The following is a 27,075-nucleotide window of genomic DNA, read 5'->3' on the forward strand; positions in this document are numbered from 1 at the left end:
AGAGCATTGTGGGAAAAACAAATATAAACAAGAACTGTAAACAGGATATATGACGTGAAAACCTGAATGACTAGATAGAAAAGGAATACTATATTGATGTGATTATTATTTGTAGAAATATTAAAACATTTTTATACTTGTCATTTATTAAAACAATAGGAACTGTAATAACGTAAGGTTGGTAAAAGGGAATACTATGGGGAAAAGAGGAAATCATGTAAAGTTATCATGTGGACTATAGATTATAGAATTTAATTGTTAAGTGAATGTTTGTTAAATGTAAACCCAGACAACACAGTTTACCAAATATTAAGGTGATTATGTTAAAAAAATTAATAAAACGTATTTTTTCCCCCCATTTCTGGCAATGGGGTGGGCGCGGCTTCTGGATGAAGCATCCGGCCCGTGGGCTGGCAGTTTGACACCCCTGTTCTATAGTGTCAGAAGGGGAAGACAATCACTGAGGCTTTCAGGGATATTATGCACTTGCATGTATGTGTAGATCACAAAAGATACATGGATACTATGCAAGAAGAAAGCCTGATATTGTCTTGTTGAGCACTGAGAACCTGAGCTTGTGCAATTTATTTTGTATACCTCCCTAAAATCAGAAAATAAAACAAAAAGCATCAGAAAACAAAGCAAAAAGTATTCAAAAACAGACAGCCTTAGTGAAAATTGAACAATATGCATGGCACAAATGCAAATCCTGAGTAATCAGGTTTCTATAATATTCCCTCTAATATTTCAACATTTATAAACAAATCATATAAAACACGATACAAAAAGGCTTCAAAATTTGAAGAGTGCAAGCAGTCTTGGGCAGCCCTAGGGTTGCACAACGCCTCTGCTATGCAAGCTTGCATGTCAGTTTTTTTCTGGGTTCAATTCAAGGTGTTGGTTATCATCTTTACAGCCCTTCATGGCATGGACCAAGCTATCTGAGGAATTGTCTCACCCCAACTGTCCTGTCCTGACCCATCCAGTCAGGCAGGGAGGGTATATTGAGGATCCCATTGGTTAAAGAATTTCAGCTGGTGGATTCCAGTGGAAGTTTTCTCTGCTGTTGCTGCTGACCTTTAGAACATTTTACCCCCAGAGGTGAGATGTTCCCTCCTTCAGGAACAGTGTTAGGACTTGGCTCTGCCAACTGGCATTGGGGTCAAAATATGCAACTCTGGGAAAGGTTGGTGTCATGAAGGGGGGGGGGGTTCTCTCTACCTTAACTTGTTAACTTTTAATACTATAATCCTGCCTTTTAAATTTATTTCTAACTTTGTTTTTATTAATGTTTTTATACTATGTTTTTTTATTGTAAGCTGCCCAGAATTACTTAGGTGAGGTGGGGGATGCACAATGAATGAATGCATAAATACATGATATATAAATAATGTAACAATGGTAAGTTCTGTGTATAGTAGACTGAAGGTAATCTGTTTTCTCTTTTAAAAAATAAGATAAAACTGTTGAATACATATATAACTGCAATGTACTTTAGTGATGATACCAACTTAGATGATACTGTAAATCTCTGCCCTTGCATAATTTCAATAGTATGAATGGTGACACATAATTCTATTTAAGAATTCCTCCAATTTTTTTTCATACACATGCCTTTTTACAGGCCATTGAAATTAAAACTTAATAAACTTGTCTATGCAAAACATTAGGTTTTTGTATTCTGATTGTTTGGAATTTACCACTGTAATGATACAATAAAACCTAAGACATTATCTGAAATGTCTAATTTCCTCTTTTGAAGAATGGCTTTTACATCTATTTCTGGTGACACCAGCTAAACTTAAAACATACATTTTTAAAAATATTTTTAATGACATTTTTAAAACATTGTTTTGGGAAAGATTACAACATTTTCTAGCCTTCAACAAGAAGACCCATACTGCTCCAAGCATCAAGTACACTTCTGAACTTGCCAGACTATTGCAAAGTTACTGCGTACAATATTGACATGATTAAAACAACTTTCTTTCTAAAAATAACATTTACCTTAAGCCATTTGTCGACACACTTGGCATGGAACTCATGGTTACATGGTAAAACTCTAAGCAGTTGCCTTGACTCAAAGTCACACATGCACACTACACACCTAAAAAAAGAACATTGCAAGATAGCTTACTCAACAAAAGTAACAATTATATTTAACAAGTTTTGACTTCAAATGCTAAAGTTGCTTTCTATGCAGTTTAAAATATGAAGCCATACTTTTCAGTGCATGTTTATGAATCAGTGCCAGATTTTGTTTTAAATTTAGACTCCCAAAAATACAGTTCAATATCAATTATGAGCAAAGAATACCACCTATTAGGAATGGTTAATTAATCAGGCCTGCATGGAATGGGAAAAATGTTCTATTTCAAACTTAGAATAAACCACTGCATTCTGGAATATGGATCAAACTCCATTCCACAGAACCCAAACCTGGAATCCTTTTGTTGTTTCAGGGTTTGGATGAAGCAAAATCAAAACAGGCAAGAAACTCTCCCCATTTCCATCAGTGACTCTCAGAGTGGCAACTTCCTAATGGCCCACCTACCCTTGATCTTCCCAGCTCCTTCCTTCTCTCCCCATCACTTGTGATATTCCAGTATGGCACACAGTATCCCCCTGACATGCCAGCCCTCAATCTCCTTGGCTTTTTCCCTGCTCCCTTCTTCTGTGAAACAACTGTGCCTGTATCAAAACAGTCCCTTTGTGTACCTTGCCTGAAACAAAGCAACCAGCATATTGTAGTGTGGGCACAGGCACCCAAATCCAGCAGTTCTGCATACAGAACAGTTTGCGCATGAAACAACTTGTGCAAGAAATGTTTTACACATTTCTAGTTCTTATTATACTGCTTGGACTGTAAAGCATTTCACATACATTACCTCAGCAATCCTCAAGTAGGTGAAAATAGAACTGAAGTAAGCAGTGGGTTGACTCTTATTTATTTGGTATAGATTCTCAGTGCTTGAAATGAGCGGCATAGAAAGTAATGTTAGGTCTTAACATTTTGAATTTGTTGACAAAAAAGCAGTTGCGTGATTCACCACTTTTTTTAAATTCAGAGTTTGGGAGAATTTAAAAAATATGTATTACTGTCATATTAATTTGCTGATTAACCATACTAAATTCTTATCAACTTCATCTTGATGTAAGATCACTTGGGTATTTCAAAAAAAATAACAGTGCTGTATAAAAGTGTTGCTTATTCATATAATTACATTTCTAATTATATCTTTACAAAATGCATTTTACTCTTGCATTTGAAAGTAGTAGTACACTGCTTTCATTGTTTTAGGGTACTGAAGGATAGATAGCAAGATATGAACACCTTGTCTTACTATACTCACTGTTCTAAAATGAACTGTTTCATCAGAGTAATGCTTATCAAAAGGTTGCTACTTTTTCACTTTGGGGGAAAAAACAAATCAAATCAGATTTTAGGCTTCACGTCGAGCTGATTTAATTCTAAAAATTCTCCTGTTTAGGAGATTAGAAGTGTCTGATCTAAATTCGTGCAAAATTTGAAGTTGAATTCTTAGTTCAAAGTTCATTCCTTCTGTAGCAATACTTTTTCTACTTTTCTTTATTTAGAATTTTTGTATGACAATGATGAATGAAACACAGAGGTTTTTTTTCTTAAATCTTCTCCCATTCAACTTCTAATTCTCATTATAGAGATTCAGTGAGGAGTATATGTTTATTTTTTTCAAAATGCAGATTTATCTTTATCATTTTGGAGGAACAAAAATAAGGCAGAGGGTTTTTTTAAAAAAACAAGGCCAATTTTAAACGAGCAGAGGTAAAAATTCAAGAAGGGATTATTTTGCTGTTATCGTTTTACGTGATACATTTTACCTTGAAAATCTATACCCCAGATTACACTGCAAACTAATTTGATAATTTCCATATTTCAAAGAAAGATACATTATTACAGGAAGGGAAGGTTGATTGAATTTCTGAAGATACAGAAATGCTACTTCTCATCTTATAGGAATGCCTTTTTCTTCACCTAATTTTCTCCTGTTCCAGTACAATTCCAATATAGTAGAAGGGAGCAAGAGAGAAAATGTGCCCCTTCTGAAATTTACAATATTGTGAGCAGACAGCCAGAATTAAAATGTTAATGCCTTATGCTTAAGATTTCAATTCAATGGTTAGAAAGGATCTTAACTGAAAAAGCCTCAAAAGCAAAGGTCAACCTATATACAAGCTGGGAAATAATTTTAAGCTTACAGGTGCTTCTGTGCAAGACTCCAGCAGCAAAATAACATGCCTTCATACTAAAAGTTCAATGAAAGTATGAAAAACTTACAAAGTCTGTTCTGACTGATGGTTATTTGGGTTGAACCTGTAAGACGGAAGTTGTTCTATATCTGCTTTTGTTAATCCTCTTGGTTTAGCTTCACCCAGTCTCTCGGCCAAGTTCAGCAGTGCCTGTGAGAGAAATAATTCTTTAGTTCAACTCTTGTCTTTTCATATCACTGCTAGTTTGTAATGAAGAAGAAACCAGAATATACAATCCATATGCTGTGCAAAACCAAAATTATCTGAAGGACATACTATATGTAGATACATACATACAAGGTAAACAATTATTATTTGGCTGTTAAATTCAAAACGAACAGATCTTAGAAATCCGTTTGTGTAACTATATTCTCACTCTTTATGGAATTAATACATTTTTCTATTCCAAACAAAGAAGTTCACAAGTTTATGGTTTTCATCCAAGGATACATTTTTTTTTTAAAAAAATCTCCTCTAAAAACAGTGGCATGAAAGGGGATGGTGCTTCAAAGGTATAACGAGAATTGCTAACGTGCTCTATGAGATTCTTCCACACAATTTTTGGACTTTTCCTCCCACACAGTCCAATCACTCAGACTTCTTTGCCAGTGTTAAGGAGAGTTGGCTGATAATAAGGAAAAAAAAATAATATTGTGTAAACTGCCCTCCAGCAACTAATCTAAACACCTTGTTTTTTTAAAATAATAATAATAATAATAATTAAATCCTCACGAATATACTTCACGTGCTTATTTATTGCTAACTAACCTCATAGTTTTCTACTTCACCATCTTCTACATCCAGCTCAAAACTGAAGGCAGGCCCAACGGCAGGTGGCACAGGAAGCATTGATCTATGAAAGAGGGATAGCCTTATTATTATTCCAGAAATAAAATACTTTTCCATCTGTTCCTGGAAATTATTGTTATATTGTTAAAATTACAGTAAAAAACATAGTGCACAAAAATAAAGGATTAAAAGCTTTGAATAAAAGCTTATTCCATTGGAAAAATTATTACCCACTACAACCTTGGTGGAGCAGTGGGCTGATGCCTCCTTAAGTAACACCAGCTGCCTGCAATTAGTGCAGGTTCGCATCCCACCAGGCTCAAGGTTGACTCAGCCTTCCATCCTTCCGAGGTAGGTAAAATGAGGACCCAGATTGTTGGGGCCAATAAGCTGACTTTGTAATAATGCCGCTTGGGGGGGGGGGGGAAGCCCTAATAAGCAGGCATATACATAGAATGAAGGCTACTGCTAAGCTTGTAAGCCGCCCTGAGTCTTCGGAGAAGGGCGGGATATAAATGGAATTAAAATAAAAAAATAAATAAAAAATAAACCATTTCTACACTCGATAGCGGTGGGCGTGGACAACTCCTACTTCAATTAATACAAACTAGGGAGTGGAAGGAAAGTATTGCTTAAAGCCAAAAGCTGCTCTGAAACATATACAGGTAGTCCTCAACCTACGATCACAACGAGCCTAAAATCTCTGTTGGTAAGCGAGACACTTTTTAAGTGAGTTTTGCCCCACTTTACAACTTTTCCTGCCAAGAAAGTGGATTATTTCAGCTGTTAATTCAGTAACACGGTTGTGAAGTGAATGCAGCTTTCCCATGGACTTTGCTTTTCAGTTGGTTTGCAAAAGGGGAATCACATGACCCTGGAACAATGCAAGCGCCATAAATATGACTCAGTTGCCAAGCACCTGAATTATGATCATGTGACCATGGGGATGCTGCAACGGTTGCAAGTGTGAAAAACTGTCATAAAGTTGCTTTTTTCAGTGCTGTTGTAACTTTGAACAGTTGCTACATGAACTGTTGTAAGTTGAAGACCACCTGTAATATTGCCACATAATCAAGTAGCAGATTGTGTATTTCACATAAAGGGTTCCTATATCAAATTAGTTTGGTTTACTTGTCAGCCTTTTTTTTGTATTTACCAATCTCCTCTATTCCTCTGGCGTGCCCAGAATACTTGGAAGAGCAGCAGCATTTTTTTTCTTACTTTTAATTGGGTATGTGCATGAGGATGCGGGATGGACTGGTCATGACCACCATTCATTTAATTCCTTTGTAGTTTCAAGCAATGGCTTAACAAATGGTTGTAGTTAAAGACTACCTGTGCCTGACCTTTTAGCAAAAAGGCATTATCCACCTTAAATTCATACCAAAAAAAAAAAGTCACGCTTACAGCACATATGGCAATAGGCTGGGATGGTAAGGAGGAGGTGGAATTGGTTGCTGAGATCGGTATCGACTGCGCCCTGTGAGTCTTCGAGGCATAAAGGGTGGATAAGGCTAAAAGAAATAAAAGTATTTTAAAAGTAAGTAAGGTATGTTATCAAATGGAACCAATCATATACGGCACTAAAAATGGTGTTAATAATGTCCGAGACATTTTTTAATCACAATTTTTTTTCTTATAACTCCACAATTTGGCTCCTTACCTTTATAAAAAAAGGAATTATTTCATTTAACTGAATAATGTATCCTAAATCTATGGAACACAAGGCCTAGTTTAATCAACTTAGGACACATTAGTTTATGTTCCATGTGCAATAACTGCACAACTATGGATGCCCTAAAAGATGACTATCATGCAGTCAGAAGTTATGATGGCTCTGATGGATGACCTCTGGTGAGATCCATATAGGAAGAGCCCATCAGGTGGCTTGTTTGATTGTCACCAGGGGTCTTATTCCTTTTTGTATTGGAATTTTATCCTGACAGTGAATTGGCCGGCCATATAAATTTACATACATAAGTGTATCCCTCTTGGTCTTCCTGACCTCTAATAAACATTCAATACGGTAGCATTGACCATATCTGTCTTTCAGGGTTCTTCATAAGCAGGAGGGACCAACTGGTGGAGTCTACTTATTTAAGATGTACATACCACTGTAAGAGGGTATCTCACATTTCAGGATGAGTTGTTATTATTAACATCTTCATGATATCCAGTTGTACATCACTTTAGCCTGGGTCAGAAATGTTGCAAAAGCCTTGACACAGAGCTTGTAAGCTAGGAAGGTGCAGATGGAATGAAATAGGCTGAACTAATCAATTTATTGCTAGATTCAGAGATGCAACCTAGAGCCAGGGATGAATTCACCCAGCCTCAGTTCTACATGGAGCAACTCAGTCTATTTTCATCATGACTAAACTATAGCAATGTATTCAAATGGGATCTCTGACCATTGCTAGGGATCTGCAATTGATACAAAATGCAGTAGTCTCCATGACAGGGGCAAAAGCATCCATAATTATATATCATCTAAGCCAGACATGTCAAACTCGTGATGTCACGTGACGTCGCGCGATGTATGGGAGCTTTTTCTCCATTGCCGGCAGTGGGGTGGGCGCGGTTTCCTGACACTCCTGGTCTAGGTACTACATTGGCTACCAATGGGTTTCTAAAGCACCTGGTTTAACTATGTGATTTGATTCCCAGATTATCTTCAGAGCCATCTCTTTTGCTTACAAATGCCGCATCCTGTGTATTCAGCCCAACTGGGGTTGCTTCCTGCATCCAGTTTTTGTGAGATAAGAGAGCCCAGAGGCATTATTTCTCCTTGATGTCTATACTTTACAGAATACAATAGTTTTTCAACTATTCCACAAAGTTAGATCCACACCATCTTGGGTAGTTTTTTCTAAATTCTATGGTTATGTCATGAAAAACAATGTTGCTGCTAGTTTATGTCGGGTATGTGTTTGTTTGTTATTTTGTTCCCTAGTGCATCTTCTGCAGGGATCATCACTGATTTAGAATATGTAAGTATGGTAAGTAAATATTTCACACAATACAGTTTTCAAGAGTTTGTACCCGTCCAATTCAATCTAGCAGATTGGGCATGCGCAGATCCCACCAGCCAAAGAGTGATGGCTGGCAGGGACTAGAAGACAGGTCTTTTCATGAGCTATGGTGGCGCAGTGGTTAGAATGCTAGCCAACCTAGCATCTTAGGGTGCCAGGAGTTCAATTCCTTTGATCCTGACCGACTCAATGTTGATTCAGCCTTCCATCCTTCCAAGGTCGGTAAAATGAGGACCTAGATTGTTTGGGGGTGTGTGTGGAATATGCTGTGTAAACCGCTTAGAGAGGGCTCTAAAGCGTTATGAAGTAGTATATAAGTCTAAGTGCTATTGCTAGCCCGGGATCTGTGGAATATCCTCCCCCTGAAGATTAGAATGGCCCAAACCTTTCACAAAGCTCTAAACACCTGGCTGCGTTCCCAAGCCTGGCCTGCCAAATGTGCTAAGGACTCCATTTCCTGGCTTTATTTTTAACTGGCCAAGTATCTCGGCTGTTGTGTGTATGTGTTTTGGATTTTTTTTTAATATAGTTTTTGTGTTAATATAGTTTTATTGTTTTAATTGTAGTACTTTTTTCCCCACTGTGAGCATACCCAGAGTCATTGACTTGAGATGGGCAGCTGTTAGAAACTGAATAAATACGCTCAGCAATTGTGGATTAAAAAGCTAAAACAAAATGTTTTTGTCAAATAGGTAAGAACTTGTGTCAGTATTTTCGAAAACATCACTTACTACTCCAAATGACATCTCTTGATGTAAAGGGTCATGCGCTAGGAACTGAAGGGGAGCTGAGGGAGGCAATGTTGGTGGATGGGCTGAAGGTGGATAGGTGGTAAAACCTCCTACGGGAAGGTGATCTCCAAGTAACTCTACTTCATTTTCTATCCTTTGGAGAGGCTAAGGCAAAAGAAAATAGAAACATCGTATTATATTTAACATTTTAAATATATGGGTAGTTGGCTAATTGAACAAATGGACAGTGCACATTTATATTGTTTTCAGAGCAGAGCTGAAGACACAGAATGTGCTGCTTCAAATTAATCTTACTAATTTAAAGGATTCATTCTGATGCTAACCACTATTAAATGTTAAATTAATTGACGGTCTGTTTTATCACGGTTGCTTCCTTATTACACAGTATATATGGCACAACTTATTTCTAATATTGTACAACAACAAGACTTTCAACTTCTTTTTCCAAACTTGGCCAAAGACTGTTGCAGAACATTGATAAGCCTGGGTAGTTCTCTTGGAGAAGGCTAAGCAAAACATTTTTAGTGGAGACTTTTGGCTCTTGAGAATACTGCTGGAGGAAACAGAACAGCATTACTTCATAGCAACTCTAAACATTCTCCACCAGTATCTGCTGAAGCCAGAAGAAACTGCTGTGTGGCTGCTGTGCTGAGGAGGAGCTATGAAACAGGACAAAGTAAAACAACACAGTTGTGAAGACTTTCCCGGACTGCACTGTTTTGCAAGATGGCTCCAAAGAGTGTTTAATCAAACCTTCAACAAAGCAAAGCACCTTAAAAAGGTGTTTCTAGAAAAGAACAAGGGGAATGTTTTGCAGGTTGAACCTTTAAACTGATGGGCATAAAACCACATTTTTGTGGTTTTCAGTTTCTGTGGGACATGGAAGATTAAGTACTTTTGGCTTGTATGCATAGCTCCATTCTTCTCTGAGTATTTTCACATCAAGAAATAGCTAAGCTAACACTAAATTTCAAGTTTAATCTCAGAATTTTCTAGGATGAGGTGCCAGGAGCCTGATTCTTTTTTCAGGAAAACTTATGTTACATGAACTACCACTGTAGTCTAAGTTAGAAAATCACAATTATTTTCTAGGCAGCAGCATGGAAAATTAAAATAAAGATGACCAGGTGATTACATATCATACTGCCAAATTAACAGCCTTCTTGGCATAAGCCAACCTAGCATCTTAGTAACAATGGGCTTCATTTGCTAGCCATTGTTACCTCAATTTTGGGTCCCTGCCTCTGAGGAGCCTTTTGAATCTTGGTCTGAACATTTCTGAAAAGCACTAGATGTTGTTTCACTATTACAGTGAAACTAAAAAATATATTTAACCTTTAAAAAAAATCCCTGTGTGAATAACGAGATGTAAAGAGATATTACTGAAGCAGAGCTATATTCTTAAATTTGAAACTACACCTAAATTCAAAACTGAACCCCCAGTGGTAATTCATACAGAATAGCAGCTTTGATTTATTCTTTCCACATTCAGATAGGAAACCCAGTGCCACAATACAAACTTAAAAATCCTTTTTTAACACTGTTCCTCTATCAATCTTGGAATCAAAATGATGAAAGCTAGATTGGTTTTTGCATATCACAGTTCCTAAGCAAGAATTTACTCATGGAATTTCTCAATTTAATAGTGGAGCAATCTTTGGCAACCAGTCATCGAAACATGATACCTTAAATAGAGTATTCCAAAATTAATTAATAGATATTTTTTTTAAAAAAGGAACACCTACCGATCGTGATTGCTGTGTTTGAAAAGGAACAAACTGGCCTGGAGGTGGCAAATGTGGAGCATGGTGTGGGGAGAGGTGTGGAGGATGTAAGAGAAATGGATCACTAGAAATGAGGGGTGGGAACGCTGCATATGGAACCGGCAAATGTTGAACAGAACAAGCTTGAAGCATCTGCAGAAGATAAAACATATACAAAAGTATGTAACATACAGTGTTTGGATGCTTATGTTTATACATGAATAAGATAAAATAAAGATTTATTTATTTACAAAACAAATACTTTTGCAACAGTAGATTATCTCCCTTTTATTAATGAAAGCAACATTCATTATGCAAATTAAGAAGAAATAACTTATTGCCATGGCAAAATTAATCTTTTCTAGGGAATTAAATAAACTCAAATAATTTAGAAAGTAAACAATAATTACAAATTATGCAAACTCCAAGAGTTTGGCAACAAAAGGAGAATTTATTACAATGCTATTATTTGAACCTCAAATCAAGTTTAATCAATGTTAAACCATTTCTGTAGGAATTGAAGGTACTAGTGTAAGAGTCGAATAGAATAGAATAGAATAGAATAGAATAGAATAGAATAGAATAGAATAGAATAGAATAGAATAGAATAGAATAGAATAGAATTCTTTATTGGCCAAATGTGGTCAGACATACAAGGAATTTGTCTCTGGTGCATAAGCAGTGTACACATAAACAGCAAGTAATATGTCATAGGTCACAAATCATAGTTCCAATCATTAATCATAAGTGACAAACAACAATTGATAAATCGTAAGAAACCAATGGGAGAAGATAGTGGAAAAGATGAGAAAAGATGAGAAATGTGACAGTGTTGTGGGAATTAAGTATTCAGCAAAGTGATGACATTTTTAACATGCAAGCTAAATATCACTAAAAATAAATGCCAGCTATTTATATTTATAGATAGCCATATTATTCAGGTATAAATACATTCCTTTAAAGCTGTCTGCTCTTCCAATTATTTCCAGTATCTATTTCAAAATTAAAATTAAACTACTACTTACTGGAGGAGGCACACTGCAGACAGGGAGGTGCTGCCCACTGAAAACCACAGAACACCCTGGGACCTGCTGCGTATTGCAAGCTGGTATGTGCTGACCTGTGCAAAGTGGGATCCCATGTGGTGCTACTGTGGTCACTGTGTATGAAACAGGGACTGTGCCCTGGTGAATCTAAGAACAATGAGAATCAGTATCAATATACAAGAACTAAAATAACAGGAAACTCTGAAGTCATTGGGATTATGGTTTTCCACAAGAATCATTTGAGAATCACCTGCCAGCTATTATCAACTTAGTTATCTATTTGACAGCAGTCAAGTATTTCAGAAAATATCTTTTTATAATACAGAACAAAATCTATCTCTTTTTAATTGTCTCAAGGCAACCAACAGTCACATCTAAAACATGGATTCTTTTACTCCCTGGCATTGCAAGAATCACTTTTACCTTACATCCAGACATAGAAAACATGCATTAACACAAGGGACACACACCCAGTGTCCTCACTTGTAACCCTTTTTATAATTCCTGTCCTACTTAAACTGCATGGTTAATCTTCTGATCATACGTGGAGCTGAACCTTGAACAGAAATATCAGGTTCAGATTAAATAAACCAATAGCCTTGTATCTGTCTAGTCTCTAGTGGAATACACTTCAGCAACACAGGAGCCTCTATAATTTGCTGTGGAAATACAGCCTTTATAATATTACAGAATGGTTTAAGCTTAAGAGAGGATTGCTGTTAACCACCCCAATTTTACAATTCTGGGCAGTATACAATAAAGTAAGACTCAACCAAGATAATACAAGTAGTAAAACAAAGTTCAATTAAATGTTACACACACACACACACACACACCCAACCAAGCAAACCAAAAGCTGATTAGAAAAGACAGGTTTTCACATCTTTCAGGGCACAAGATGGAAAAGTGCCTTCAAAACCTAATGGATAACATATTCCTCATCTAAAACCCATAAACCTTACAAGGGGAAGAGATTCTGAGGAGATTGACCTAAATGGGTGAATGCAGATAAGTGGGTAAGGTGTTTGCTGATTTATGACTGTAACTGAGACCCAGAATTACAGCTGTTAAGTCATGCTGTTTGTTAAAGTGGATAATTAAAGTTGATAGGGCTCGCAACTTGGGCGTCCTCCTGGATTCACGACTCAATTTTGAAGACCATATAGGAGCCGTGACCAGGGGGGCTTTTGCCCAGGTTCGCCTGGTGCGCCAGTTGCGACCCTATCTGGACCGAGATGCCCTACGCACAGTCACTCATGCGCTCGTGACCTCCCGTTTGGACTACTGCAACACTCTCTACATGGGGCTGCCCTTGAGGACCACTCGGAGGCTTCAACTGGTGCAGAATGCGGCCGCGAGAGTTGTGATGGGGGTCTCCCGATACTCCCATGTAACACCTCTACTCCGCGAGCTGCATTGGCTTCCGGTTGCCCTCCGGGTGAGATTCAAGGTGCTGGTGATGACCTATAAAGCCCTACATGGCTTGGGTCCGGGATATCTGAGGGAACACCTGCTGCCGGCATCAAGTTCCCTTCGTCCAGTGCGCTCCCACAGGGAGGGTCTTCTGAGGGTGCCACCGGTAAGAGATTGCCGGCGGGTAACACCCAGGGATAGGGCCTTCTCAGTGGGGGCGCCTGCCCTTTGGAACCAGCTGCCAGTGGAGCTGAGGACTGCCCCCGACCTCCGCTCATTCCGCCGGGGCCTGAAGACCTGGCTCTTCGAGCTCTCCGGCCCAGGCTGAGGATTAATTTATTTTAATTGGGGTTTTATTTATACAGGGATAAATTTAATCTTTTTTAAACTTGGTTCTTAACTTTTGTATTTTTGGTTTTTAATTACCCTGTAAACCGCCCTGAGTCCTTCGGGAAAGGGCGGTATATAAATGTAATAAAATAAATAAATAAATAAATTAGGTAACTGTGTCTGATTTCAGAATCTTTTTTTGCACCAGTTGTTAAGCGAATGTGGTGGTCATAAGGCAAAATCAGTCCTTTGCAGCCAACTTTTGCCAAGCAATGTCAATGGTGGAAGGTGGATTCACTTAACAATTATAGTAATTTACTTAATAACCGTGCCAAAAAAGGTTGTAAAATCAGCCATGACTCCTTTAACATGCTAACTTCCTCAGCAGCAGAAATTCTGGTCCCAATTATGGCCGTAAGTTGAGGACTATTACTACGTGCAAAAGGATAGAAAAAATTTGGTAACAGAAAAGAACAGTTATTCTGCCTTTGTTTGAATTATTTGAAGTAGTTGAAGTGCACAAGTGTAGATTACTCACACCCCAACATTAGGAACATTCTGACAATTGTCATTATTTCTTGTAAAATTGTGGCTCAGGAATCCTTGCTGATTCACTGCCAGATCAAAGATCAAAGTAGTAGACCCTAATCCACCTTCTGGCTAACTCATATCCAACACACTTTCAGTCCAGATCTAAATATCATGTTGTATTGTGTATACAAACTAAAAATAGTTACTGCTGCATGTGAACATCAACATGCCTTCTGGCAGCCCAGTCCCATCTACATGAAATCTGCAATACTCAACATTGTACTCGACTGCAGCCTCTAAGGTATAAGCAGAATTCCTTTGAGAAGACCTTTGTGATTGCAGAGATACTACTACTGGTATGTCATTCTTCAAACATAACCCATCAAGTTGTATGATAACTGTATGTTAGACTATCACAAAGGTAACACTGAGCACTTTCTACCACCTTTTCTACCATCTGAATAGTTAAAGGGAGTATCTAAATATAATTTAACCACGTTTAATATGCCTGGTGGATTAATTTCTCCTTCCTTTGGGAAGATTTGGTATTTCCAGAACACCTACCACATCCACCACTAATACCTGCACACTGTAGCGTGCCACAGTATAAATTATGGACATTCATTTGAAATCAAGAAACAGGCCATTGTATTCCTAGAGAAATAAGGCAAAGTTTTGTCCTTCCAATCAGAGTTCAATTAAGTGTGACTACCTTATTAAATCAGGTGGCTTTAATGCAGACACACAGTTATTCAGCACAGACACCGGCGCAAACAAGAGTGATTCACACGGAATGATGGTTGTCCCAATATACCCAGGTAATTGGAAATATTAACAATAAAAGAAGTTATCAGTCAGAAGAAATTTGGAGAATATTTTTCTATCTTTACTCATACCTGTTCATGGATGTCAACCATGACTGCATTCTGCTGTGGCGGATGAGCAGCTGGGTGCAACATACGGGGAGACACATTTGGTGGGTGAAAGGCTCGTGGTTCTTCTATTGCTTGTTGCTGTCCATAAGGAAGATGGTAGTTTTCATCTTGACTAATGGAATTATGTCGAGACAGTCGATCTCTCCTTGCTCTCTGGCGTCTAACAGGAGGGCTATAAATAATCAAATGGGACAGGTTTTATACTTTGAACAGCTATGGTAATTTCTATTTTTAAACTAACTACATACTGTGGATGCATGCTTTTATTCCTGTATTCCTACATTTCTCTCATCGTGAAAAATCTGAATGTATTTATATTTTCTTCTGGGGCAAAAATAATATAACATAATCAGAATAATCAGATCAAAATTGCCAGATGGTCTTTTTCTTTCTCAGATAACCTAGTAGCAAGAGTGAAGGGCAAGCTGAACTTAACAGATGGGTCAGAGGCCAGACAACTGGTTCTCTGATGAATACTGCCAGTTGGCAAGCATTTGAGTACCGAGCAATGCCGTCATTGCCTTTACACTCTACAATACAAATACATGATAGAGATTCTTACAAAATCTCTGCCTTCTACAGTGTGACTGAGTTGAAGAGAAAAAAAAATATGGAAAGAGGAATACAAACGTATTACTAATCTGAAAATATTCAAACTTCTGAATTAATTTCTACAACAATGAGGCCTGCAACGAACAGACTATGGGGACTTTTCTGAGAAAACCTTAGAAAAGACATACAAAATCAAGGAAAGCTGATATGATGGAGGCAAAAAGTTAAGAATGAGACTGAAATTATCTGAGTGAATATTAATAAATAATTTAAATGAATCTAGCAAATCATGATGTTGCATATTAAAAGAATGGCACAGTTCAATTATATAGTTCTACATTCAATTCCTTTCTCATTCATAGGTTATTTTGGGGGAAAAACACCTTTAATTTTCAGCCCAAATGTCCTCATTGGATTGCGATAAGAAAATATTATATATTGTATCTTGTGTTCCCTGGAAGAAGCATGTAATAGAAACATAAAGAAAATATGTGGAGGTAACAAAATACCTTTTTCTTGATAATTGGTATTCCCAATAACAATACTAACTTTCTAGCAAAAGTTGCAAAGATATGCTTTTTCAGAAATAAAATGATCTGAGCCATACTGTTACTGATTCCTTCCAATAATCATAAAGTAAGAATAAATTAAGAATAGACTGATATATTATATCTGACTTCAGAGGGTTATGCTATATTTTACAATAATTTTAAAACAAAAGTCATGGCTGATTGACCGTAGCCTACTCACATGTTCTCAGCTAAACTTCCCTCACAGTTGTGATGAAAGAATAGAGGAGAGACAAGAAGGTTAACACTTGGATGTCAATTCTGGTAATTTTGAGTGAAAATGTACTAGAACAACAATATTTAAGCTAACAACTACATATTTTGGACAATCAAATATTACGATTTACTAATATAAGAAGCATCTCTTCAATAAACTTGTACAGAAGCTAATTAAGACTGTAGAACAGGGATCCCTAACCCTTGAGCCATTTGGAACCGGAATGTGGAAGTGGCGGGCACACATGCACATTGCCACTTGCGTGAGCAGTGGGTCAGCACGTGTGTGTGCACTCCATTTACACACATGGCAGGCGCACGTACCCGCTACTTGCAAAGACCTGCCCCCTATTCCCCCCGCCAGTCCACAAAGCTGGAAAGGTTAGGGAACTCTGCTGTAGGATACAATTCACTTCTCTGTGATATAAAATTCCATATATCTGGCATAGGCCTCACGAGTTCCGTAAAATTAAGACTCCATGGATTTAAACTCTGGAGTGATTCTTTATTATGCCCAAACCTAATACTCATAAATTTGATGCTTCAAAAACTACTTTCTAAATCAATATAATTGTCCTCAAAAAAAAGCTGACCTCCTCCTGTTGCGCGCAGGTGTGTTGCATCGTTCCCCTGAGAAGTGATGTTGGCTTGGTCGAGCTGAAGGAGGCTGCCTATTTGATGTCATCTCCCATGGTCGCATTGGTGGTGATGGGGCTGGTGATGATGCTGCGTAGTCAAAGACTGAATGAGAAAGACGCTGTCTCTTGGGACTTGGACTATCTTCGCTCTAGGAAACAGTGAAATGAATGCATTCACAACTGGTGGGTATCTCAGAATTAATAAGTAAGGCATTACTTCAGGAAATTGATTCTGATAAAAAAAATCACAATTTTTTTAGCTGCATATTATTATTCAAATAATGTAATAATAGTAGTGTAACTTTACAGATTAATTAATTGACCATATCAAAGCAATGGACATCAGCCACAATAACATACATTAAGATGAAATAAGGTAAGACATAGTAAAATAAGATAAAATAAACTAAGGTAAAATAAAATATAGTAAAGTATGATAAAGAAAAATTGAGTGAGATAAAAAATAAAAATGAAGTGCAGAGACATAAGATAAGATGAACGTTGTAATACAAAACATATTTATGTTGATCCACCATCTTTACATGCAACCCCAATATATTCTATAAAATGTATTCTAAGTTGGACAACCTTTACCATAACTTAACAGTTTTAGTGACTACTTATGTTTGATCACAGAAAGAATAATGATACATCCCCAATAATTTTTTTTTCTCATGCAGGGATTACTTGTTTTCTAATTGTGCAAAAAAAATAATGGTTACAAGGGCAACAATTTTAGAAAGATCTGCTGTGGTAGAATAAAGCTTAATCTTTGTTCTCTAAGATAGCAGCACAGCCACTGCTTATTTTTAAAAAATAAAAAAAATGTGTACATAAACATTAATTTCATGTCAATATGCTCCAGGAATGTAAATTATGAAAGAAACTGCAGCCAGATGAAGTTCCAGTTCAACATATGCCCTCACTACTTATACAGTTTGTTATGTTAGACAGGCTTTGGCCTTGTATGGTAACTCCAATGTATCACTTAGATATTTCCTTGCTAATAACAGTACAAATGAACTTTCAGATAAGTACTAAAGTGACAAAGTGTTCTGGAACAGATACGGATAGTCTCTTAGTACCCCCCCCCCTTAAGCCAAATGCATATGAATCCAAGGGAGCACTTTCTTTAAAGACCACCAACAGATATGGTGTGTGCACACCTGCTTTGAACCGCTTGATTTCCTTAGTCCTTACCTGACCTAGGTGGTGCCTGTTTTACTGAAAATTGCAATCCCAGTACATCTCTTACAATGTGTCATAACTATTATATGGACTGGAAAAGTACCCCTTGAAAAAATGGAAGACACTGGAGACCAGCAGAGAATGAGTATACTATGACATTATAAAACTGAAAGAAATACAAAGGAAAGGGTGAGGGTGAACGTGAGCAAAAAAAAAATGAACCTAGAGTGTCTCAGAAAAAGCATTGCAGAAAAATGCACAATGATTCTGCAATTTATATCTTGCTTTTCAACTCTTCAAAGTACAAATATCCAACCAATACTGCACATACTGCCCTGGTTATCTCTCACTGGTATCTAAAATTCAGCAGCTCCCTAAACGCTAATGAACTTGGTCAAGATAATATTTTGTTAACAAAGACACTGCCAATGTTTCAAGTCAATTAATTTGCTCAAAAGCTTAATACATACAAAAACAAGTGATACCATCAGGAAACACATGCAACAAAAACACATTATCGCTTCCCTTTTTCTCGTCTTGAACATTAACTGGCTTATTTTTTTTCTTTTGAAAATAAAACATGTGGTCAATACAATTAGAAAACATGACATGTTTGTGCTATTCTAAAATGTAATGGCAATAATTTTAAACACCTGTAAGTCTGCATAGTTGGAACTGTGCTCAAGTGTATTAATCAATTCAAATACATGCAACTCAGGCATAACAGGTTTGGTAAAATAGCTACCTAAACAATGACAAAGACTGAACCGAAATTGCTAATTGTCAGTGTTCAATGTTTTAGTCCCAAGCACTTACAGAAAAGAATATATGTAGCTCGGGGTTGAACTGTGGTGTCCTTGGTGCTCTTTGAGCTTGGGTGTTTATTTGCCAACTCTTCACTCCTCGACTAGGTAACTTATTAGTGAATGTGGGGTGTTTTCCTTGTTTATATGGGAGCAAGCCCTACACTCTTGAGTCTTTTTGTTTCCTTTTTTTAAGTGTTCCTTTTGAATGTGTATTAACATGCCTAAATACCTATTGAGGGCTAATCTGTCTGAAAACCAAGCTTCAAGGAATTCTTCTGCATTCTTGGATTTTGCTTGTTCTGGAATTCTCAGTTTCCTAGTTGAAACTATGGTTGAGTCTGATCATCTGTTGTGAGTGTAAGGAGTTTTCATTGTGTCTTCTGTTAGTTGGTATTCATGGATGTGATCTGCTAGTCTTCTGTCTGTCTGTCCTATATAAAGGTAAGGTAAAGGTTCCCCCGCACATGTGTGCTAGTCGTTTCCGACTCTAGGGGCCGGTGCTCATCTCCGTTTCAAAGCCGAAGAGCCAGCGATTGTCTGAGGACGTCTCCGTGGTCATGTGGCCAGCATGACTAGACGCCAAAGGCGCACAGAACGCTGTTACCTTCCCACCGGAGTGGTCCCTATTTTTCTACTTGCATTTTTACGTGCTTTCGAACTGCTAGGTTGGCAGAAGCTGGGACGAGTAACAGGCGCTCACTCTGTTACGCGGCACTCGGGATTCAACCCGCCAAACTGCCGACCTTCTGATCGACAAGCTCAGCGTCCTAACCCACTGAGCCACCGCGTCCCTTCTGTCCTATATAGTGGTTGTTAATCCTCACGTTGTATGCTGAAGATGACTTTTGTACCTAACCACTCAATTCTATACAGCACAATCAATACAAGCTATGAAAAGGACACTACCATACATCATAACCATCTCAGCAACAACTAACAGACTATTGTTGAACTATAGTGAACTACATAGCATCACTGTGGCACGTCAACCAACCAAAGTCTTTCAAAACATCTTATATAAAATAAAGATTCAGCAACCCAAGAATTAAACACAGGAATTAAACAGCTACTCTTCAAGGGCACTCATCATATGGCAGAAGAGGATTAGCTATTTGGTGGGTCACCAGATAAATATGATGGAAAAGAGAACAAGCAAATAGATTCTTTCCTAGCATGACTGTACTCACACAAGACTTTATGACTAAAAGTCCTCCAAATATATACATATATAAAATATCAAATTCTTCACAGAAATTAATATAGCACATTATTATTGATGAAGTACAGGTACTCCTTGACTTACAACCACAACTGAGCCCAAAATTTTTGTTGCTAAGTGAAACATGTGGTGAGTTTTGCCCCACTTTAGGACATTTCTTGCAACAGTTGTTAAGTGAATCACTGCAGTTGTTAAGTTAGTAACACGGTTAAGTGAAACTGGCTTCCCCATTGACTTTGCTTGTCAGAAGGTCGCAAAAGGGGATCGATCACAGGAGACACAACAACGGTCATAAATATGAATCAGTTGCCAAACATCTGAATATTGATCATTTTGACCATGGGGATGCTGCAATGGTTGTAAATGTAAAAATTTTTCACAAGTCACTTTTTTCAGTGCCGTTGTAACTTCAAATGGTCACTAAGTGGATTGTTGTAAGTTAAGAGCTACCTGTAGAAGTGAACTGGATCATTTGTTTCGTATCCCTGCTCAAGGACACTTAACAGAAACTTGAAAATAATTAGAAAATAAATGTAAACATTATCAAGTATTGATAAATGATCTTATCACATTTTTTTTATTCTTAACAAGAAAACAGCAATATTTTTGAGCAGCCTTTCCTACCTAAATACAGTTCAACTCCTGAGAAAGCAAGGCCACCTGCTGTGAACTCTGGGAGTTGAAGTCCAAACATCCAGAGTACATCCAAGTTCTGCATAAGTGTTCTTGAGCTAACGGTATAACAGGAAAGAAGTTTATTGTGTCCGGCATTGTTGGAAAAGTGTGTTTTGTTCTTTTATAAAAAAAAAAGCTTTTAAAGACATGTGTTGTTGACATATTACAGGCACATTACATGAGCAATGGAGCTTCAAAGGGAATCATTTAAAATGGTCAATAAATCATGCTTGGTAGCACAAATACAACCTAATAGCCAACCTTCATTAACGTTGCCCTAGCACATTCAATTAAAGCTTCAATCATTTTTAACATTTATTCTACTTCACTTTGTTATCGTTGGTCTTTTTAAAAGGATTGGGGACTAATTACCTTTTCAAGTATCATAATGTAATACAGGTAGTCCTCAACTTACAGCCATTGGTTTAGTGACTGTTCAAAGTTATAACGGCACTGAAAAAAAGTGACTTATGACCAGTTTTCACACTTACGACCATTGCAGTATCTCTATGTCACATTATTAAAATTTGGGCACTTGATAACTGACATATATTTAAGAAAGATGCACTATCCCGGGGTCATGTGATAGGCTTTTTTAACTTTCCCAGTTTGCTTCTGACATGCAAAGTCAAAGGGGTGCGGGTGGGGGAAGAGTCAGATTCACTTATCAACCTCATGATTCATGTGATTCGTTTAACAACTTTCGCCAAAAATGGTCATAAAATAGGGCATAATTCACTTAACAACTGTCTTGTTTAGCAACAAAAATTTTGGGCTCCATTGTGGTCATAAGTCAAGGACTATCTGTACTGCATAATGCTGCATGTTTGAAAAATATGAAAAAAAATGTTGCAGTATTTAATCTTTTGCAGTATTTCTCTCCAGGTTTTATGAACTTTTCAACAAACCTGCAATTATAAAGCACTTAGAAATTACTCTTTTACAATTCTACAGTCAACAATAAGTGGTACTAGGGATGATCCCATGCCACCTATGGATTGATTAAAAAAAAAACTTTGAAAATCTAACTACATTCTCAGATTGTATTCTCCCCCAATTTCCCTCTTCTCCAGTCTTTTTTTTTTGCTGCTGCTGCTCCTGTTTCTGGGGGAAAATAATTGAACCAAATATCTTATTCATTTTCTTAAGCAAAGCAATTTAAACTAATACTTCTGGTATTATTCCATTCTGTACAATACTGTACAAACTGGTGTTGCTAAAAATCCAGTCCTTGAAAACCTCCCTTGCATCTCTTATAATGTGTCATAAATATTTTTATTTTATTTTATTTTAATTCCATTTATATCCCGCCCTTCTCCGAAGACTCAGGGCGGCTTACAAGCTTAGCAGTAGCCTTCATTCTATGTATATGCCTGCTTGTTAGGGCTTTCACAGACACACCAAGCGGCATTATTACAAAGTCAGCTTAATTGCCCCCAACAATCTGGGTCCTCATTTTACCTACCTCGGAAGGATGGAAGGCTGAGTCAACCTTGAGCCTGGTGGGATGCGAACCTGCACTAATTGCAGGCAGCTGGTGTTACTTAAGGAGGCATTCGCCCACTGCTCCACCAAGGCTCTTAATTATGTATTATGTATACTATTGTAACCCATGTGATCTCAGTGGAAAATTATTAACTCTTAGAATAAAAATAAATACAAATATATGAAAATGTTACAGTAACCATCTATCAACTGTGTCAAACCATCTTTACTTCCTAATGTATTTCAAGCAGTAACTTCTCTGGGGTCTCGATAAATTACGGTAGATTCTATATCCCCATACCATGGGTGCACAAGCTGCTGATCTTCCCAAGGCTCCTGTATTCTTTACCCCTCTCATTAACTGCAGTTAATATTTGTAAATAAATAAAAACTGGTCCTTAAGTCTTGAGAAATGATAAATACAGATGGACGGGGAAGTCAAATTATGACAATAAGCACGTAAGAAAAAAATGTATTATTTTTACTGTCAACAAAGTTTAAAGCTTTGACAGTGCCAGTTTTCCACCCAAACATGCAATTTATGCTGCAAAGAGGTTGTAGGCATTACAGTAGGCACAGGAAACCTGCAACCATCCAGTTTCAATCCATAGGGCTAACTAATCAAAGGAGTGAAGAGAGACCCTGGTTGAAAAGGGTGTGAGCTGAGCTGAACATACAATATTTCATTCACTTGCAATTGGTCTTAGCAGTTGAGATTTGTGTTCCTGTTTGGGAGCTGCTTCTTTCTCTCCAGAGAACTGGGTCTAGAACCAGGGGTAGGCAACCTTGGCTCTTTTATGGCTCGTGGACTTCAACTCCCAGAATTCCTGAGCCACCATGGCTCAGCTTGGAAACCTCTCCCTTTCCCCTCAGCATGGCTGGCTCAGGAATTCTGGGATTTGAAGTCCACAAGTCATAAAAGAGCCAAGGTTGCCTACCCCTGGTCTACACTATTCTTAAGGTAGCAGTAACATAAATAATTAAAGATGTTAGGCAATATCTGTTTTCTGATTTTTTTGTTAAGATGCCTCTGCTTTTCCTAACTTTGTCAACTTTTATAAACCCTCCTCCAACATAAAATCTTGAAATTCTGAATACAATAAATATGGGATTTGGTCATTTTATCTCTCAGTTCTGGAGTTAACTAATTCCTCAATATACTTATGATTCAGTTAAGAATATATCCTAAAATTCAGAATCATTCTAGGCATAAAAATACTAATAATAAATTTTAGCATTTTTAAAATACTTTGCAACAGAAAGATAGCAGTAAACAGCTGTAATATTAAATTGTTGAACATGTATTCTGTTTATGTCTCATTTTCTTTCTAGGTAAATTACCAAATATAAAAAATATGTACTGCAAGTTTACTAGTTTTTCTATTTTATTTTTCAGATTTGTAGACAGCACAATTATACAAAAAATGTATACTGTGAAAATGTGTTCAAATCTGTGAAGTTACCAATCAAAAAAGTGTATTAATATAAAAAGTATATTAAAAATAATAAATTAATCTGTTTATGGGCTGGATTACTGAAATAAATTGATACTTATTAGCTATGTTGTTGTAAATTCTGTGTTTGAGAAAACTGCAAACATTTTCCCTAATTGCTTCTTCAATTGTTTGCTGTAGTAAATTCAAGTATTTTTTAAAAAAATCTCTGTAGATACTTTTTCTGAGTTCTGGATGGTTAACTAATGGATTAACCCATGTACTTTTGTGATCCAGAAACAACAAAGCAAGGGATTTCTTAGATGTTCCCACTGTCTTTACAAAAAACATTCAAAATATTTGAACTTGGGTCACTTTTTAAATCCAAGGCACAACACTAACTACACTAACCAATAAATATTTATTACTATCAAGAAAATTGTATTGATGATTGAAACATATTAATCAATTTTCAAGTATTACAAATTTTAAAATGAGAGAGCAAAGTCTGAGTTTTATTCCCTAAAGGGAAATAATAAAACTGTTATTGTGCTTATTCTTACTTTTGTATTATGATAAACCACTGTCCAGTTCACATAATTATGCCTCTATTTTGAAATTTCCTAGTATTCAGGCATCAAGTAAAGGATTATTTATTTATTTATTTATTTATGCTTATTGCAAGCATTCAGAATTCCCCAGTTTATTTCTATGTAAATATATCTACAATACACTTCAGAAGCACGTGCTTTGAAGACTGAACATACTTTGTATTAAGGCAGTATTTAATTGTAAACCAATGTTCTAATCACAATACCTATTAATATGCACATTTTTAAAAAAATAGTACGCCAGATTATTCAATTTTTCATAACAAATATATCTTGATTTTTTTAAAAAGGTTTTGAATCATTAGATGCCTGCTATTATAAAGCAAAATTGGACCAGTTAGGCTCTTTCCTAGATGTATTTTCAGAGCCATCATTTCAATTCTATATGACACTCAACCAATCTCCAAATACAATGATTTAGCTCCAACTATTTTTTATTCTACCTCTAACAATCTTGGCAAAATTAAGTTATTTATTGTTTTACTATTATGCTATGATGATGATAATAATGATGATAATACAGTTGGAAGGGACCTTGGAGGTCTTCTAGTCCAACCCCCTGCTCAGGCAGGAAACCCTATACCATTTCAGACAAATGGTTGCCCAGTCTGTTCTTAAAAACTTCCCGTGTTGATATAGAAGCTTAAATACCAAAATGGATATTTCCATACCAAAGTGGTAGTTCCTTAATATTTATAAAGAGCATTGACCTAATCTTTCTTATATAGGAAGCTTAATTCAAAGCAATTACATTATTAGGTTTAATGATACTTAATAGATGGGAAGACCCCTAACCACAGGAACAATTTCAAATTTTGTAGGATGTATCTAACACTTATACAAATGGATGCACCTAATCTCCCCCCTCCCTGCATCCCACCCTTCTCTAAACTTCTCAGAAGAGCTTAAATTCTGTGCAGCTTGGCCTGCAGAGAATTTGCAAATGAAGGTAAAAGATAGGAAAGAATACCAGTGAATACAATTCATGGCTTCTTTGAAGCCGAACAGTTCATTAATGTTTATAAATAGCTATTGTTATTATGCATCTCATATATCGCCAACCAATATAACATTTTATATATAGGAACGTATAGGAACTTCACAGACAATAAATATATATTGCAGGAGAACTTAAGTACCTGTCTGGGTAATCAGACTGTGCTTGAAGATATTTGGCACCCCATTCATGTTTCCTTTCTTGATTTTAAGGAAAAATAAAACTTAAAATAGTTGTCATATTAGAAATATTGCCTTCTATATGGCAGTACAAGTTGTCTTAGAAAATAAAAATGGATGATTGCACCAAAGAAGAAATAATAGAATAAGAAAGCCACAAGGGTTCTGCAACTGCTTTTTTGGTGGGGTGGTGGTGGTGGAGAGGAAGCTAATTATGTCTCCATTAGAGCCATTTTGTGAATGAACCATTTCCCCAGTATCCATTTTATGAAATTACCCACAACACATCCTGCAAAAATACAACAGACAATTCTTCAGAACATTTTGAAAAACAGCTTACTGCAGTATATATAACTGAGATAATATCTATCATGGGCTTTTGTCATTAAGTTAAGTAAGAAAATAATAAAAAGTACAATTTATATCAAATGTGAACATAGGGCAGAAAAGATAGTGATGTCAAATGCAATTCCTTGAGATCTCGCCTACATGGGGTGCTACCTAACCTACTCATGACTAGCTTTTCAAAAGAGACTTAGCTTTTATATATTTATACAAGTATGCAATGTGTCTTCAGGAAAACTGGTAAGTATGCAATTAAAGAGATTGTATAGCTTTTCCATAATCCATGTAGACACCATCATACAATTCCTTACACCCCTGTCACACCAACCTTTCTTTTCATTCTTCACTGAATACTTTTTCCTCTCCCTTCCAATGTTTTCTCTCTGTCCACTCCACCTATTTCAGAAGAACAACATATGAATGCTTTTTGCACCTTGACTAAAACTGCTACTAAAAAGGCAGGACTATAAGTTAGCAAATATAAAAAGTACTGTAGTGTATTAATCCCCCAATATCACATATGGGCCACTCTAGCTGTTTCTTTGTACAGTATCCAATGGCAACGGTGTGGGATGGAGAGAGAGTAGCTTGGATCCACCAAAGTATTACATCCATTTCTGCAAACATATCCTTTTCAGAACAGACGAGCACCCACGGAAAGATGGAACATAAGATCATACACAGCAAACTCTCAAGCATTGGAAAGTGTGATTCAACGAACTATCCCAAATCAGCTTTTTTTCAGAAGAAGTCACTTTGCTGTTTCCTGTCCCCTATTTTTTTAGTAATCCCAATAGCTAACATTTATAGTTAACAAACAGTTGAAGGGGAGAAGGTGGTAGGATGAGGGATCTTTCATTAGCCACTATGGTCTTTCTTGACACCCTCCACTTTCCTCATTTCAGGTTCCACGGATGAGGAGCTTGCCTTTCTTCTCTCTCCACCCCCATCTGATACATCAACACCAGAATAAAGAAAAGACAGCAACCGCCCCTCTCCCAAGAAAGAGGAAATCCAGGGATGCTGAGGCTGGGTAGGTGGGAGACACAAAGGACAGACCTCCCAGCACATTCCTATAACCATTCAAAAGGGTGGGGGGGGGTGGAGAGTGTCAATGCATTCCCACACCACCTCCGCAGCCCTTCTGTGATCTTTTTTTTTTAAACAGGTACAGTACTGGTCGTCTGCAAGCCTGCATTTCATTACTGCTTCCCCTCACGGAACAATCATAAATGGGAGCACCCCGACATCCCACAGTAAGAGAAAGCTTCGCTTAGGGTG

The 27,075-nt window shown here is 37.0% G+C and overlaps 1 protein-coding gene across 7 annotated transcripts in view; it reads right to left on the reverse strand.

Annotated features, from left to right (window-relative positions):
* The window catches only part of RNF38 (ring finger protein 38), a 108,103-nt gene that overhangs the window by 8,409 nt on the left and 72,619 nt on the right, over positions 1-27,075 (reverse strand). For 6 of the 7 annotated variants that reach the window (XR_014025052.1, XR_014025053.1, XM_081317153.1 and 3 more), the window contains exons 3-11: positions 16,812-17,005; positions 14,843-15,053; positions 11,652-11,819; positions 10,609-10,779; positions 8,843-9,007; positions 6,487-6,593; positions 5,059-5,143; positions 4,319-4,440; positions 2,008-2,107 (exon numbers count right to left, since the gene is read on the reverse strand). Coding sequence is in view for 5 of the 7 variants with exons in the window: in XM_081317153.1 (XP_081173279.1) it covers positions 2,008-2,107; positions 4,319-4,440; positions 5,059-5,143; positions 6,487-6,593; positions 8,843-9,007; positions 10,609-10,779; positions 11,652-11,819; positions 14,843-15,053; positions 16,812-17,005 (1,323 nt within the window). In the remaining 2 variants the exon portion in view is untranslated. Of the gene's footprint in view, positions 1-2,007; positions 2,108-4,318; positions 4,441-5,058; positions 5,144-6,486; positions 6,594-8,842; positions 9,008-10,608; positions 10,780-11,651; positions 11,820-14,842; positions 15,054-16,811; positions 17,006-20,693; positions 20,801-25,412; positions 25,471-26,122; positions 26,141-27,075 lie in introns of those variants that run through there. The other variant, XM_081317154.1, reaches the window with a different exon arrangement.

The sequence above is a fragment of the Vipera berus genome, assembly GCF_964194415.1.
Source record: "Vipera berus genome assembly, chromosome: 2".
NCBI lineage: Eukaryota > Metazoa > Chordata > Lepidosauria > Squamata > Viperidae > Vipera > Vipera berus.